The sequence below is a fragment of the Chrysemys picta genome, chromosome 3 (assembly GCF_011386835.1).
Source record: "Chrysemys picta bellii isolate R12L10 chromosome 3, ASM1138683v2, whole genome shotgun sequence".
In the NCBI taxonomy this organism is placed as follows: domain Eukaryota; kingdom Metazoa; phylum Chordata; order Testudines; family Emydidae; genus Chrysemys; species Chrysemys picta.
The window spans coordinates 139992830-140009835 of record NC_088793.1 but is presented as its reverse complement, the minus strand read 5'-3'; the positions used below and the strand labels follow the sequence as shown (position 1 = coordinate 140009835).

General features: G+C 40.2%; 1 protein-coding gene across 1 annotated transcript in view; it reads left to right on the top strand.

Annotated features, from left to right (window-relative positions):
• ADSS2 (adenylosuccinate synthase 2) overlaps positions 1-16529 on the top strand; it is a 60898-nt gene extending 44369 nt beyond the window's left edge. The window contains exons 9-13 of the mRNA XM_065589161.1: positions 292-446; positions 1167-1291; positions 3223-3320; positions 14795-14944; positions 15945-16529. Coding sequence (XP_065445233.1) covers positions 292-446; positions 1167-1291; positions 3223-3320; positions 14795-14944; positions 15945-15997 — 581 coding nt within the window. The 3' untranslated portion in view covers positions 15998-16529. The remainder of the gene's footprint in view (positions 1-291; positions 447-1166; positions 1292-3222; positions 3321-14794; positions 14945-15944) is intronic.
• The last annotated feature ends 477 nt before the right edge of the window (positions 16530-17006 follow it).

Here is a 17006-nt window from a genome sequence, read left to right as displayed (position 1 = left end):
GTCAGGGTAAATCTCCTGTTGGTTTCAGTGGGGCAGGAATGCATATTGCACAGAAGAAAATTTAGCTTCTCTTTTTCATATTTAATAAATTCCTAACTGCAAACTGTATTCATTTTGGTGTTCTTCATAGCTTTACAAAATCCACCAATGAGCTCTTCCCAATAAGTATGAAATTACCCTATATATGGTTAACTAACTTTAAAAATAATTTAAGGACCAGTGTGTTTTTCTTTCTCAGAAAGTGTGATAGCACTTTTCAGTTCTCTAATTTATTTATTTATTTTTAATTAGGGACATATCCTTTTGTGACCTCTTCGAATTGTACAGTTGGAGGCGTTTGCACAGGTTTGGGCATGCCACCTCAGAATGTTGGGGAAGTATATGGAGTTGTAAAAGCATATACAACTAGAGTTGGAATTGGTGCCTTTCCTACAGAACAAGATAATGTAAGCATTACTCATATGATCAACAAGTGGGAAAATAACTGGATGTGTTTCATAGGTTTAGCCAGTAATATTCCTTAAAGCTAAGGGCATATTGTGGCCTGTATAAAATTATCCCCAACATCAGATTCTGCATGAGATTTAGTAGCATTTCTTGCCTTAAAATACTTCTATGCTCTGAAAAGTAACTACCTCAGTTAACAAATCTGCTGCCTGGGCGCAGTGATCCATCTGTGCTTAGTTTATAAAGTTGTTGCATATTTTTTAGTTCTGCAGAATCGTTAATGCTGACAGAGAGGAAGATGAATTTTATTCTATCACATGCACCAGCAGCAAAATTGTAACGAAGGTCAAGTTGTAAAAAGGCAAGCTACCAAGAGTAAAGATTCTGCACCAAAAACACCTTGCCTTTTTGATCCTCAGCTGCATTTGCAGCACTGGCAGTCTGATTGCCAAGAATCTCAGACTTCATTAAGCTTCATAATATTGTTGTGAAGAAATAGGTTCGGCATTACATAGCTGAATGAAAATGTAGTGTTGAGAAAATGACTTGCTTAACTAGCATTCTTACATTTAAAAAAGAAAAAAAAAACCCACTAGCAATAGTAAGGGTACTTGTTTGTATTTTTATCTTGGATAGTTTTGTGCATTATTGGGGGGGGACTTTAAGGTTATTACAATATTCTGTTAGCTGTGCTAATACACATGAAAATCTTCCATCAGGAAATTGGAGAATTGCTGCAGAAACGAGGTAAGGAGGTTGGCGTGACTACTGGTAGAAAAAGAAGATGTGGCTGGCTGGATCTTGTGTTACTCAGATACGCCCACATGATTAATGGATTTACTGCGTGAGTATTCTGTGGTGCTGACAAATTGGCTTTCATATGTAGCATAACATGGATTATAGCAAATTGTACAGTTCCTAGTAAGTAACTCTTACGAAACTCTCACCAGCATTGGTAGAAAATGGTTCTATTCAAATTAATGCTATAAAAGTTTAATCAGCCTAAAAAGTTACATACCTTGGGTGTTAGCTTAGCAGTTGATTCCATCTCTTTTGTGCAAAGTGATTGTGAATTGTGAACAATATATATGATACCTCCATCTTCCATACTTATGTCTTTTAAAGATAAGAACTTATATATGACACTTCTCATTTTTGGGTCCAATGTAGTGTTTTAAGGTATATTCGAATGTACTAAAATACTTTGAATATTTGCACTAAAATATTGTGTAAAGGTATAAAATAACCTTAGTCTACATTCCAACATGTATATTTTCTAAACTTTTTTCCAGCTTTTGTATGCCATGAGAAATTGGCTAACACTTTAATATTAGTCTTACTTGTCAGTTAGTGCTAATGTCAGAAGACACTAGAAATATCTCTAATTTGCAAGTTGTTTTTAAAAAATATACTTAACCATAACTTGTCAATCTCAGATGGGATGTCCTGATATTCTGAACACATGTTTCACTTTTCTCCCTGTCCCCACTCTTAAGAGTTGCTTCCCCATGACGTAGAATTTTTTTAACACACAACTAGCAGCAGAAATGGCTCTGAAAAATACATGTACAGAAAAACTGCATGGAGGTTAAAATACCTTTTCCCCTCCCCCCTTCCCTCCTCTCCCCCTGGAATTTGTGTTATCTGTCTATATTTCAGTGATTCACATACTTTTTTAAAGTTTTCCCTACCTGTCTCTCTAATGAAAGTAAAAAATGACTCGCTATTCATGCAGTTCCAAGAACTGTTTGCATTTGGTTCCCATTATTTAGCACTTCTCTCACCCTCCTCCCTCTTTATATAAAAAAAAGCATCTGAGTGCACTTCATGATTCCAGAGCTGGGGAGCCTTAGTATATAATAGCCAATGGTACTAGATGCCAAGGAGTGGATATAAACGAATACAAATTTTTCAATTTAAATTACCTCTGAGAAATGTTGTAATTTTAAAAAAATAAAAAAAGCAAGTAGCATTGAAATAAAGCTCAGATGAAACTGTTTGGCGTAACAAATGGACCAGTGTAGATGTAAATCTTTATTTACATCTTCCCATTCATTTTCCTTGTCCTTGCCTACTTTTGGACAAGTAACTCAGCCTCTCCTCCTAAGTCATGTGCCCCAACCCCCTATGCCCTTTGCTGGACTCTGCAATTTGTCCACATCCTTTCTGTAGTGGGGGGCCCAAAACTGGATGCAATACTTCAGATATGGCCTCACCAGTGCTAACTAGAGAGGAATAATCACTTCCCTTGATCTACTAGCAGTGCTCCCACTAATGCAGCCCAATATGCAGTTACCCTTCTTGGTAACAAGGACACACTTCTGACTCGTATCCAGTTTCTCATCCACTGTAATTGTTCCATTTAAGCTGTAGACCATTCATTCTGTTTAAGAGGGGGGAAATCTGTCCCTTGAATTATGATCTTATCATATTTGTGTGAAATAGGGCATAATTCAGGATCTGGTCCAGAGGCTCCCATTGATTTCAATAGATTTTGTATCAATCCAACAGCTGTTTTGCTTGTATCTTACTTTATTGGCTTGGACTTTGTTTTAAAACAATGAAAAAACAATAGAAAACAACAACTTCAGTTATTAAACATACAAAAAATTATTCCTCATTTGATTCATAGTTGCTTTGGAGCTTAATATTTCATGTGACAAGTGGAAAGAAATGTAGTTAAGTTTTAGCCCAATAACTCAGTTTATAAAATGCCATTAACAGAGGAAGGGCTTGTTTTTGTGTTTTTTTTTTTCCTTTAAACAAAAAAAATAGATTGGCTGTTATGAAATTGGATATCTTGGATGTATTTCCAGAAATCAAAGTTGGAGTTGCTTACGTACTAAATGGTGAGATCATACCTCATTTTCCTGGTGAGTCTGTTTTATAATTACTGTGTTAAGCGGTCATATAATGTTCAGAGTGCTTTAAAAAGGGTGTATATGTAGATAAAACTTCTGTGCCTCGTGAGTTTGCAATTGCACAAGTACCAAAGCATACATGTCATCTCAATGAGTGCTTAAAAGGCATTCCCACTGCATCCTGTAGCTCTTCTTCTATCTGCCAAATAATTTGCAGAAAAAATAATTTTAAAATACCGAATTTTTTTCTCTTGATACTATTTATTATTTTGCTACCTTTTAATTCATCCTGATTTATTACATGAATTTAACTGTACAAGTCTCAGAGGGAGGGAAGAATTAGAACTAATAAATTTAGATACTATAAATTATTCAAAATAGTATTTTTCCATGCATGGTAATATTGCATTTTTAAGGTTTAATATCTCCAGCTATTGATGGGTGCTTCTATGGGAATGGGAGAGCTAGAATTTTTCACTTTCTAGTATGTGTATAGTTCTAGTACTAAAGGGTCACAAGTTATTACCTGAATGTTTGAAGCTGCTTAGGGGTTTTTAATGTTTTAATGAAGAACTGGCAAAGATTAATTAGTAGCAGTTGAGATAATATAATCAAATGTAATTGCATGAATCATGTATAAGGATATCACTATCACATACGTGATGACTTAGAGATGTGATACAAAATGTTTTAAAGAAAAGCCTTAGAAACTCTACTTGATGACTTTATCTCATGATTAGTAAATATCTCCTTTGGATAGTTATTGATCAGCTTATTCCAGTATAAATTTGAATTTTGTTTTTTCTGCAGTCCACAATTCTTGACATCTGGGATGCGCTCCTCTCTGCAGTTCATGGAGGTGGATCAGAGTTTTAGAGCCTTATAGTCAGGCACCCCCTCTCGATTCCTGCTTGCTTCTAGTTTCTGTTCCTCTGTGGCAGCATATGGATGGCGGGTTTTTACAGCTCCTGCCTTCACATCTGTCTAAAGGGGGTGTTTTTTGTCAAAATTTGGGACAGTAGTGAGCAGTGGTTTTTCTCCCTGCCCCTACTCCTCTAGGCCATTTTTAGCCAGATGTTAGAACACCCTGGAACATCAGGATTTCAGGCTCTTAGCAAGGCTAGCTGCAAAAGACCTCACCAAAGCTGTGACAGAGTTTGTAAGCTCTCAAAGTAAGCTTAAAAAAAAGCTAATAAATCAAAGTGTGAAAAGGGGAAGAAAAGGTGTAGGAGATCTAGGAGGTATGAATCCTCTGACTCCTCTTCCTTCCCCTCCTCCACAGAGAATGGTGAATTGTTGGGCTCTGTCTCCTATCAGGACCAGGGAAAAACTCAGCAAAGCTTTTTCCCCCTGAGAAATTGAAGGCCAATTCTACGAGTAAGCCTCTGAGCAAATTTCTCCCCTCAAAATCCTCCCCTGAGGCTGTGATTCTCCTATACTCCTCCTTTGAGGAAGTAATTGGGGATGAATGGAATAAGCCAGACAAGAGCAAGCACACTAACAGAAATGATTTTATGTTCTATAGGATCCAGGAACCAAAAGTCCTGAATACTGAGATACCAAAGGTGGTTGCTGCATAGTATCCCTGGTTAAATATATAGTTATCCCCTTAGAAGAGGCGTTCTAAAGACTCCACAGAGAGTGGCCTCCATTTTTTCTCTCAAAGATTTTTGAGGCCTTCTCAGCCTCCCTCAGGGCATTCCTAGCAGCTGCTTGCTTTGTGAGAGCATCTGTCTCCTGGCTGGAAGATCTCAGAGCCCTCAAGTATTGAAATCACCCTGACTTTGGCTCTGTTTTAAAGAGCTTCCCTGGCAACAGCGTCGGGAAGCAATGACATTCTCTGACAAAGCCATGGCCTCCAGCTCAGTGACCAGGTGCCACCTATGGCTCCATTCCTCGAAGGTGGATAGCCACTTGAAGCAGGTTCTATGCTCTGCCAAATTCATGGGAACCCTTCTGAGAGAAGCTAGACAAGATAGTGGCAGAAAACGCTGCAAATCTAAACAGTCCTTTTGGATGCCACACCATACTTTTGAGAGAAAGTACAGGCTGGCCATCAGGCAAAGGCATTCCTTTCAGCCTTCATCCTTGTGGAAATAACAGCAAAGTGATAGCAGGTTCTCCAGAAGAAAGGCATGGAACGGGGCTTGGGAGGAAAGCCCTGGAGGAATGGTTGCTTCCAGTGCGTCAGGAAGATGTATAGTGAGTCAGGAATACTCCGTTATGGGCTCCACCCCATCCGTTTTTCATCGAGTCCCCAATCTTGAATGACCCTGTAAAGTGCAGGCTTAATCCAGAATGAGATTTCTGACCTCCTGGATATGGGAGTAAAAGAGTGTTTCCTCAGAAGAAAGATTCTTGGGGTTATACTCCATCTTCTTTATTGTTCAGAAGTGTATGGGGAAATCTGTTCTAGATATCACAAAACTCAACAAGTGGATAAAGAAAACAAAGTTCCAGATGGAGACCCTAACCTCTACAATGTCAGGCCAAGGGCCATTCTGACTTCAGTGAATCTGGTGGATGCATACTTCCACATCCCTATCAGACAGTGTCATTGCAGGTTTGTACGATTTGCTTATGGAAGGAGGTATTATCAATATCTCTGATTCGGCTTGTCCTCGCCCCCCTGGGTCTTTACAAGATGTTGGTGATAATCATAGCAAACTCAGATCACAGGGGATCCACGTGTATCCCTTCCTGGATGACATCTTAACTAGAGCTCCATCCCCAGCAGCTGCACACAGAGCTACATCTCTGACCTTGAATCTACAGGCTCATGGCTTTATTATCAACGTCAAGAAAAGTTTCTTGAATCTGTCCACCCAAATAACTCACTTGGAAATGGACACAGACACTTTGATGGCAAGGATACATCCATCTCTAGAGAGATCCAGAAGATTCAAGTATCTTCTTCTCATTGTTTTAGAACTGCAAGTGGCCAGCCATTGCACCGAGCCTTCTTGGGCCCAATCACACATCAGGAGCCTTCAAGGCTCCTAGGTACATAGATTCTAGGACTGGAAGGGACCTCGAGAGGTCATCAAGTCCAGTCCCCTGCCCTCATGGCAGGACCAAATACTGTCTAGACCATCCCCGATAGACATTTATCTAACCTACTCTTAAATATCTCCAGAGATGGAGATTCCACAACCTCCCTAGGCAGTTTATTCCAATGTTTAACCACCCTGACAGTTAGGAACTTTTTCCTAATGTCCAACCTAGACCTCCCTTCCTGCAGTTTAAGCCCATTGCTTCTTGTTCTATCCTTAGAGGCTAAGGTGAACAAGTTTTCTCCCTCCTCCTTATGACACCCTTTTAGATACCCGAAAACTGCTATCATGTCCCCTCTCAGTCTTCTCTTTTCCAAAGTAAACAAACCCAATTCTTTCAGCCTATAGGTCATGTTCTCAAGACCTTTAATCATTCTTGTTGCTCTTCTCTGGACCCTCTCCAATTTCTCCATCTTCCTTGAAATGCGGTGCCCAGAACTGGACACAATACTCCAGTTGAGGCCTAACCAGCGCAGAGTAGCGGGAAGAATGACTTCTCGTGTCTTGCTCACAACACACCTGTTAATGCATCCCAGAATCATGTGTGCTTTTTTTTTTGCAACAGCATCACACTGTTGACTCATATTTAGCTTGTGGTCCACTATAACCCCTAGATCCCTTTCTGCCATACTCCTTCCTAGATAGTCTCTTCCCATTCTGTATGTATGAAACTGATTGTTCCTTCCTAAGTGGAGCACTTTGCATTTGTCTTTGTTAAACTTCATCCTGCTTACCTCAGACCATTTCTCCAATTTGTCCAGATTATTTTGAATTATGACCCTGTCCTCCAAAGCAGTTGCAATCCCTCCCAGTTTGGTATCATCCGCAAACTTAATAAGCGTACTTTCTATGCCAATATCTAAATCGTTAATGAAGATATTGAACAGGGCCGGTCCCAAAACAGACCCCTGCAGAACCCCACTTGTTATGCCTTTTCAACAGGATTGGGAATTATTAATAACAACCCTGAGTACAGTTATCCAGCCAATTATGCACCCACCTTATAGTAGCCCTATCTAAATTGTATTTGCCTAGTTTATCGATAAGAATATCATGCGAGACCGTATCAAATGCCTTACTAAAGTCTAGGTATTCCCTTATCCTCAAGGCTCGTTATCCTATCAAAGAAAGCTACCAGATTGGTTTGACACGATTTGTTCTTTACAAATCCATGCTGGCTATTCCCTATCACCTTACCACCTTCCAAGTGTTTGCAGATGATTTCCTTAATTACTTGCTCCATTATCTTCCCTGGCACAGAAGTTAAACTAACTGGTCTGTAGTTTCCTGGGTTGTTTTTATTTCCCTTTTTATAGATGGGCACTATATTTGCCCTTTTCCAGTCTTCTGGAATCTCTCCCGTCTCCTATGATTTTCCAAAGATAATAGCTAGAGGCTCAGATACCTCCTCTATTAGCTCAATGAGTATTCTAGGATGCATTTCATCAGGCCCTGGTGACTTGGAGGCATCTAACTTTTCTAAGTGATTTTTAACTTGTTCTTTTTTTTATTTTATCTGCTAAACCTACCTCCTACCCATTAGCATTCACTAGGTTAGGCATTCCTGCAGACTTCTCGGTGAAGACGGAAACAAAGAAGTCATTAAGCATCTCTGCCATTTCTAAGTTTCCTGTTACTGTTTCTCCCTCTTCACTGAGCAATGGGCCTACCCTGTCTTTGGTCTTCCTCTTGCTTCTAATGTATTGATAAAAAGTCTTCTTGTTTCCCTTTATTCCTGTAGCTAGTTTGAGCTCATTTTGTGCCTTTGCCTTTCTAATCTTGCCCCTGCATGCCTGTGTTTGCCTATATTCATCCTTTGTAATCTGTCCTAGTTTCCATTTTTTTATGACTCCTTTTTATTTTTTAGATCATGCAAGATCTTGTGGTTAAGCCAAAGTGGTCTTTTGCCACATTTTCTATCTTTCCTAACCAGCAGAATAGCTTGCTTTTGGGCCCTTAATAGTGTCCCTTTAAAAAACTGCCAACTCTCCTCAGTTGTTTTTCTCCTCAGTCTTGATTCCCATGGGACTCTACCTATCAGCTCTCTGAGCTTACCAAAATCCGCCTTCCTGAAATCCATTTTCTCTATTTTGCTGTACTCCCTTCTACCCTTCCTTAGAATTTCAAACTCCTATAATTTCATGATCACTTTCACCCAAGCTGCCTTCTACTTTCAAACTCTCAATGAGTTCCTCCCTATTTGTTAAAATCAAGTCTAGAACAGCTTCCTCCCTAGTAGCTTTTTCAACCTTCTGAAATAAAAAGTTGTCTGCAATGCAGTCCAAGAATTTGTTGGATAGTCTGTGCCCCACAGTGTTATTTTCCCAACATATATTTGGATAGTTGAAGTCCCCCATCACTACCAAATCTTGGGCTTTGGATGATTTTGTTAGGTTTTTAAAAAAAAGCCTCATCCACCTCTTCCACCTGGTTAGGTGGCCCGTAGTAGACTCCTAACATGACATCACCCTTGTTTTTGACCCCTTTTAGCCTAACCCAGAGACTCTCAACACTTCCGTCTCCTATGTCCATCTCCCTCCCTAGTAGCTTTTTCAACCTTCTGAAATAAAAAGTTGTCTGCAATGCAGTCCAAGAATTTGTTGGATAGTCTGTGCCCCACAGTGTTATTTTCCCAACATATATTTGGATAGTTGAAGTCCCCCATCACTACCAAATCTTGGGCTTTGGATGATTTTGTTAGGTTTTTAAAAAAAAAGCCTCATCCACCTCTTCCACCTGGTTAGGTGGCCCGTAGTAGACTCCTAACATGACATCACCCTTGTTTTTGACCACTTTTAGCATAACCCAGAGACTCTCAACACTTCCGTCTCCTATGTCCATCTCCAGTTCAGTCCAAGTGTGTACATTTTTAATATATAAGGCAACACCTCCTCCCTTTTTCCCCTGTCTATCCTTCCTGAGCAAGCTGTACCTATCCACACCAACATTCCAATCATGTGTACTATCTCACCAAGTTTCAGTGATGCCAACAATGTCATAGTTGTATTTATTTATTAGCACTTCCAGTTCTTCCTGCTTATTACCCATACTTCTCGCATTTGTATATAGGCATCTAAGATATTGGTTCGATCTTGCCTCCCAGTTTTGCCCTGACCCTCCTTTCTCTCTGCCATTATAGCCCACACTCCCTCTTGTTTCCGACTCATCTCCCAGGTCTCCATGTTCCCCACTTACCTGTGGGCTTTGCTCACCTGTCCCCGTCGAACCTAGTTTAAAGCCCTCCTCACTAGGTTAGCCAGTCTGTGTCCAAATAGGGTCTTTCCCCTCCTCGAAAGGTGAATGCCATCTCTGCCTAGCAGTCCTTCCTCGAATAGCATCCCGTGGTCAAGGAAGCCAAAGCCCTCCTGACGACACCATCTTCGCAGCCAGGCATTCACCTCCATGATGCATCTGTCTCTGCCAGGGCCTCTACCTTTTGACAGGAAGAATTGAAGAGAATACCACCTGCGCTCCAAACTCCTTCACCCGTACTCCCAGAGCCCTGTAGTCAATCTTGATCTGCTCAGTGTCACACCTCACAGTATCATTTGTGCCCACATGGATGAGTAGCATGGGGTAGTAGTCAGAGGGCTGGATAATCCTCGACAATGCCTCCGTAACATTTTGGATATGGGCCCCCGGCAGGCAGCATACCTCCCGAGATGAAATGTCAGGGCGACAGATGGGCGCCTCTGTCCCCCTCAGCAAAGAGTCTCCGACCACTTCATCTGAAATGTATGGTACTACTTCCCGGAATGCTTGAAAGATCAAGTTCCGGCACAGGTGATCAGCTCCTTAAAATGGTAGTCAGTCCAGGGCAGTGTCTGCAGGGGCACTCATATGCCTTCCAGATTCCCCTGATCCTCACAACTAGTGCCAGGCTGGAGGGCTGGGGAATAAACTTGGGGTCCCAACCAGCTCCAGGCATCTGGAACCTCGAGGAAGGGACCTATAACATAAGCCTTTTAGAACTGAGAGCTGTCAAGCTGGTGCTACAAATGTTCCAGCCCAGCCTAGAGGGGAACCAGTACTGATTAGGTCAGACAACACCATCACGGTCACACATGTATATGATCAAGGTGTTAGCAAGAAAGGCAGTGCTACATGCTGAAGCAAAGGAAATCATGCAGGGGGGCAAAACATTCTCTCCTCTCCCTCAGGGCAGTTCACATAAAGGGAGATCTGAACCAGAAGGTGGACTGGCTCAACAGGCACAAGGTGAACAACTCCAAATGGTGTATGAATCAGGAAGTCTTCAAGTTAATTGTCCAGTCATTCAGTCTGCTCTCAACCAGCCTATTCACAAATCACATAAACCCAAAGAGACTTAAGTACTTCACTAGGGAGGTCGACCCCAGCTTCCCTGAGGACAGATACCCAATCCCACAAATGGCCACAGGGCCTCCTCTATGCATTTCCACCCTTCTCATTATTAGGGAAGGTGGTCTAGAAAATAAAATGAGAACAGGTGACAGTAATATTGGTAACACCCCATTGGTCAAGGAGACCCTGGTTTTCGGACCTGAGAGAGCTGAAATTGGGACCACCACTTCAGCTCCCAAAGAGACAAGACAACCTCTCGCAAGGTCCTCTTCTTCATCTGTAACCAAACTGGCTGCATCTTACAGCCTGGTTATTGAAGGGGAAGCAGTGGTCTCATTATTCTCCAAAGCCATCAGAACACTTCTTCTGAAGTGAATCCCCAGGTAGACAGATTGCTTAGGGCGATCAGATTATCCAAGCCAGCAGTTAGACCTTTTTTTTTCTTCTCTCAAGTGGGCCACTTGTACTGAGAGCCCTGACAAACGGTCCCTTGGTTTCCTTGACGTCAATTTGTCAGCATTTTATTTGTCCATCACAACTTGCTTTCTGATAGCAATCGCGCCCGCCAGACAAGTGTTGGAGCTGTCAGCATGCTCTATGCAGGAATCTTACTGCGTTTTTCATGAGGACAAGATGGTGTTCAGAACTCGGAAATCATTTTTTCCTGAAGGTGAGGTGGTCTTTCCACTCTTCCCAAGAGGTGATTCTACCTTCATTCTGTCTAAGGCCACAGCATCTCACTGAGGAGATGTGGCACAGCTTAGATGGCCAAAGGGCTCTGAAAATTTACCTCAAAGGTACAGTGTCCACAAGGAGATCAGGTGTTCTGTTTGTATCCTTTCAGTCAAAATTCTAAGGACTCAGAGCTTCCAAGTCCTCTATTGCTTGGTGGGTTAGACTGTGCCTTGTGGAAACATACCAGGCATCAGAGATTCTGGTTCTAGAAGGAATCAGGGCACACTCCATGTGATCCCTGATGACCTGGTAGGCAGAAAGAGGTAATGAATTCACAGTGGAAATTTGTAAGGTGTCCACCAGGTCAAATGCTGCCACCTTTACCACGCACTGCACATCCTATTCTCTGCAGAAGCATCCTTTAGCAGGAAAGTGTTGTAGGTGCTTGCCCGGATATGATTTTGGCCTTTGAGCAAATATTTAGGGATGGGTAGGGATACAGTTTTCCCTTTTCTATAACCCTCTCTACATCTGTTCACTGCTCGCTACTTCCCAGACATCAGGAATTGTGGGAGATGCTGGGATGCGGAACGGAGAATGTCTTACTGATTTCCTTTCTGCTAGCAGCATCTCCCACAATTCTATTCACCATGGATGGCTCATGAGTCAAGAGTCAGCTATTAAGCAGAATTGTTACCATAAGACCATCTTCCTTGGTCTAATGTACATAGTTATTTTGTTATCTCTAGAATGTTTGTTAATAATGTTATGAAAGTTTTACAGCTGGGGAATATCTCATCTGGAGGCAAGCAGGCGCTAAGGGGGCATGGCCAGAACATGTGGGTCCAAACCTCTGATCCGCCTCCATGAGCTGCAGTGAGAGGAGAGTAGGCCAGACATCAAGAATTGTGGGAGACATTGCTAGCAGAAAGGAAATTCTTGGCAAGAAATTTTCTGTTCCTTTTCTAGAGAACAAAGCAATAATGCCAGTAACAAACTAATAAAATTTACCTATTCAGGAATTCTGCGCTATTGAGGGCATCTAGCTAGTGTAGGGTGTTTTTTTTGTTTGTTTGTTTTTTTGTTTTTTTTGCTGTCCCCATAGCACATTCTCATTGATGTAGTTGACAAATAGTATATTTAGTTAACTTTGCTGGTATTTGGACAGGACAAAGACAGTTGTCCTGTCTGGTCAAGATCTGGCTGGTTTTCAAAACGACTCAGCATTGGCCTTACTGAATTCTTCTGAAAACCTGTGAATACATGAGCAGTTCTTTAAAATGTGCTTTATTTCTCCAAAAGGCATGATGTAATTCTTTTAAGTTGGTCTATTTTGACATCCAGACCTTCCTATAAAATTTCAAAATATAAGAATATGAAGTGAAATCCCTAACCTGCATTACCTTCACTGCACCTTTATTCACCTAGGAACATAAGAATGGCCATACTGGGTTAGACCAAAGGTCCATCAAGCCCAGTATCCTGTCCTCTGTCAGTGGCCAATGACAAGTGCCCCAAAGGGAATGAACAGACAAGTTATCATCAAGTGATCCATGCCCTGTCACCCAATTCCAGCTTCTGGCAACCAGAGGCTAGGGACACCATTTCTGCCCATCCTGGCTAACAGCCATTGATGGACCTATCTTCCATGAATCTATCTAGCTCCCTTTTCAACCCTGTTATAGTATTGGCTTTCACAACACCCTCTGGCAAGGAGTTCCAGAGGTTGACAGTGCGTTGCGTGAAAAAATACTTTCTTGTTTGTTTTAAATCTGCTACCTATTAATTTCATTTGATGGCCCCTTGTTTCTTGTATTATGAGAAGGAGTAAATAACACTAAAGATGATTTCAGAGAACTAGGCATAATGACGCCAAGATCTTTCTTGAGTGGTAACAGCTAATTTAGACCCCATTCTTGTATATGTATAGTTAGGATTATGTTTTCCAATGTGCATTACTTTGCATTTATCAACATTACATTTCATCTGCCATTTTGTTGCCCGGTCACCCAGTTTTGTGAGATCCTTTTGTAACTCTTCGCAGTCTGCCTGGGACATAACTATCTTGAATAGTTTTGTATCGTCTGCAAATTTTGCCACCTCGCTGTTTACTCTTTTTTCCAGATCATTTATGAATATGTTAAATAGGACTGGGCCCAGTACAGATCCCTGGGGGACACCACTATTTACCTCTCTCCGTTCTGAAAACTGACCATTTATTCATACCCTTTGTTTCCTATCTTTTAACCAGTTACCAATCCATGAGAGAACCTTCCCTCTTATCCCATGACTGCTTATTTTGCTTAAGAGCCTTTGGTGAGGGACCTTGTCAAAGGCTTTCTGAAAATCTAAATACGCTATATCCACTGGATCTCCTTTGTCCACATGCTTGTTGACCCCCTCAAAAAATTCTAGTTGATTGGTGAGGCATGATTTCCCTTTACAAAAACCATGTTGACTATTTCCCAACAAATTATGTTCATCTATGTGTCTGACAATTTTGTTCTTTACGATAGTTTCAACCAATTTGCCTGGTACTGAAGTGAGGCTTACTGGCCTGTAGTTGGCAGGGTCACTTCTGGAGCCCTTTTTAAAAATTGGTGTCACATTAGCTATCCTCCTGTCATCTGGTACAGAAGCTGATTTTAATGTGACAGTTAATAGTCCTGCACTTTAACATTTGAGTTCCTTCAGAACTCTTGGGTGAATACCATCAGGTCCTGGAGCTGGGCTCACATATAGAAAATAAGAGTGTTGCAGTGTGTTCTAAATGTTAACAGACTTGGATTCTTTTAACTTCATAGGGTAAGTGAGTTTCTGAGATGAGGGCTCTTCACTGAGAATGTCTCACCTACAGTGTTCTCCCATTTAATCCAGAGGGCTACTAGCTCAAGTGCCTAAGCTGATCTCAGTTGCAATGTGTCTCACTCGAAGTGGAGGATAAGTCCCAACATTTTGCAACAATATACAAGTCTGTTTTTAATACCAGTGCTGTTGTGAAATACTGGTGTATATAGAGGATGGTGGGCACATTAAATCTGAATTTGTGTTAGAGTGGGTTAGATTCCAACATAAGAGAATTTTCTACTATGTAATAAGCTCTTAAGTATTCTTGAACAATAGACACCCATGTTTTAAAATAATGTAGGCCAATGTCTGACTCCATATCAGGGAGAGCCATTGAAATCTACTCCTGATTAAGAGAATTCCCATTATTTCACCACTTTTAAACTATGGGTCATTTCACACTATTGTGCTTGCAGTATTTCTCAAGCTCAGGCAATATTAAGCAAGCTCCTTTTCTGAGGTCACCATCAGTAAAACAAGATGCTTGATAAAATGACTTCTAGCTGTATGACTGGTTCTGTAAAAATATACAGAACTTCTGTATAATTTAATATTCACTGTATAAGTACTTATTCTTTGTTTCCTCAGCAAACCAGGAAGTCTTAAATAAAGTAGAGGTTAAGTATGAGACATTCCCAGGATGGGACACAGACATATCAAATGCAAGAACATTTGATGAACTGCCTGTAAATGCACAGAACTATGTTCGGTTTATAGAAATGGAGCTTGGCATTCCTGGTAAGTAAAGCAAACTTTCCTGCTTCAAGAAACCTATCTGAAATAGAAATAACTTAAATTTAATCCCTTGACCTTCAGATGCTAAAAATAACTTAATGAGCACCCAGAGTGCTCGAATAAGCTTTAAAGTGACTCTTTTGTACTTTGACATTTTAATGCTGAGCCTCATTTTAGCTGCAGAAGCTAAAAGGATCAACCTCTAAAATGTTTTCAGTATATGTGTGTAGTCTAAATTTGCAGTGCTGGGTTATCAGAATTTGCCAACTGATTTTGAGTACTGACATGCACACTGTTCTGTTTGCATGTTTGTTTTAAAAAACGCTTGTTTGCAATAGGAAAAATCCTATTTGTAGGACTTGGAAAACAGAAAAGCTGAATGCAATATTTGATTAGTCACTTATTATACTCGTAAGGATTCAGTTCTGCCACCCTTATGTTTAGTTATCAATATTTTCTTCTGTGAGTAGTCTATTGACTTCATTGGGACTTACCCAGAAGTAAGACACTAAATCAGCCTAAGGAGGGCAGCATATTGTCCTAAACTAGTACTGAATTATTTACTCTGAGAAAATATGGTTTTATGATCAAAGGATAGGACTAGACATTGGGAGATGGGAGTTGTATTCCTGCTTCTGTTACAGAATGTTACCTTTCAGCAAATCACTTAACTTCTATATGCTTAGTTTCCCCATCTGTAAAACTGATATTTCCATATTTTAGAAAGGTTTTGAGAATTTATTATTTTAGGCCATTCTCCATTTGAAGTCAGTGGCACAAGGTCAGGCACTTCAGAGTGCTTCAGGATCTGTGAATGTGGTGCTGCTACAGAAATGCAAAATGTCATTCTCTAATAGCAATTATCAATTCTATCAGTGCAACATATTATTCTACATCAGCCATAGAACTTTTTTCCCCCTTTACCAGAATGTCATGCTTTGAGTTTTAATTCCTCTATGGTAAAACAGTGCAAACTATTTTGTTATCCTTTCCTTTTTTGCAGTTAAATGGATTGGAGTAGGGAAATCCAGAGAGTCAATGATCCACATGTTTTAAAGATTTCAGATGCGTGGAAGAAAGCACACTCCTGAATAAGACTGCTTAGTCTTACATGTATTATTAGTAGCCTACAAAGTGAAGATGTTGGAAGGATAGATCTTGCATGGAAAGAAATGCTAGAGTTGGTCTCTCAAACTGATTGCTACTCCTGAAAGACTTTGACTTCTACCTATATCAGCTCTCTATCCAACTGGCAATATCTCCAGGACACTTGCCATTACTGTTATACATGGTGCCACCAGACTTTTCTTTATCATCTAGTATTTACTTCATAACATAATCCTTGATGTTTGAAAATGGAAGGTAACATTATTTTCCTGACTTTGTCTTGATTGTCGTATCCATGCTTCTGGCGGTGTTACTTCCCTGAAATCTTAACCAGTAAAAATAATGCAGTTTTGCACAAATGGTTTTACATCCTCATTATTTGTACTCCTAAATATGTTGTATTCTTTATGGCTGCTGTTGTAGTGAGTGATTAAAGAGGGATTCTGATGATTTTATAATGCTATAAACATTGTCTAAACGCCGTGTGAGAGTTTTTGTTCAAAAAAAGTTGTGATTTGAGTTGTTGGGAGTGTGCAAGGGGCTCTTAAGACAAGTTTACAGAAAATGTGCAAAAAACTAAATTTGATATTGTATAAAGTTCATTTACAGTTACGAACTATTCTGGTTTAATTTTTTTAAATATTAATTTTAAAACAATTTTCTGCACTTCTCTACTTTGAGTGCATATTAAAGTAAAGTAAATCTCTTGCTAATTAGAAGGAATCATGTTTATTCATATGTTTAAGGTTTTAATCTTTAGGTGCCACTTTAAATTTCTTCTGTGACAGTAATTAGAACTGTTTTTGACTTCACAACTAGGCAAAGGCACTGTAGAAATTATAAAAGGAAAACTATTAGGGCTGTCAAGTGATTAAAAAGCTTAATCGTCCAATTAAAGTTAATCGTGCTTAATAGTGATAAACAAATACCATTTATCAATATTTTTGAATGTTTTCAA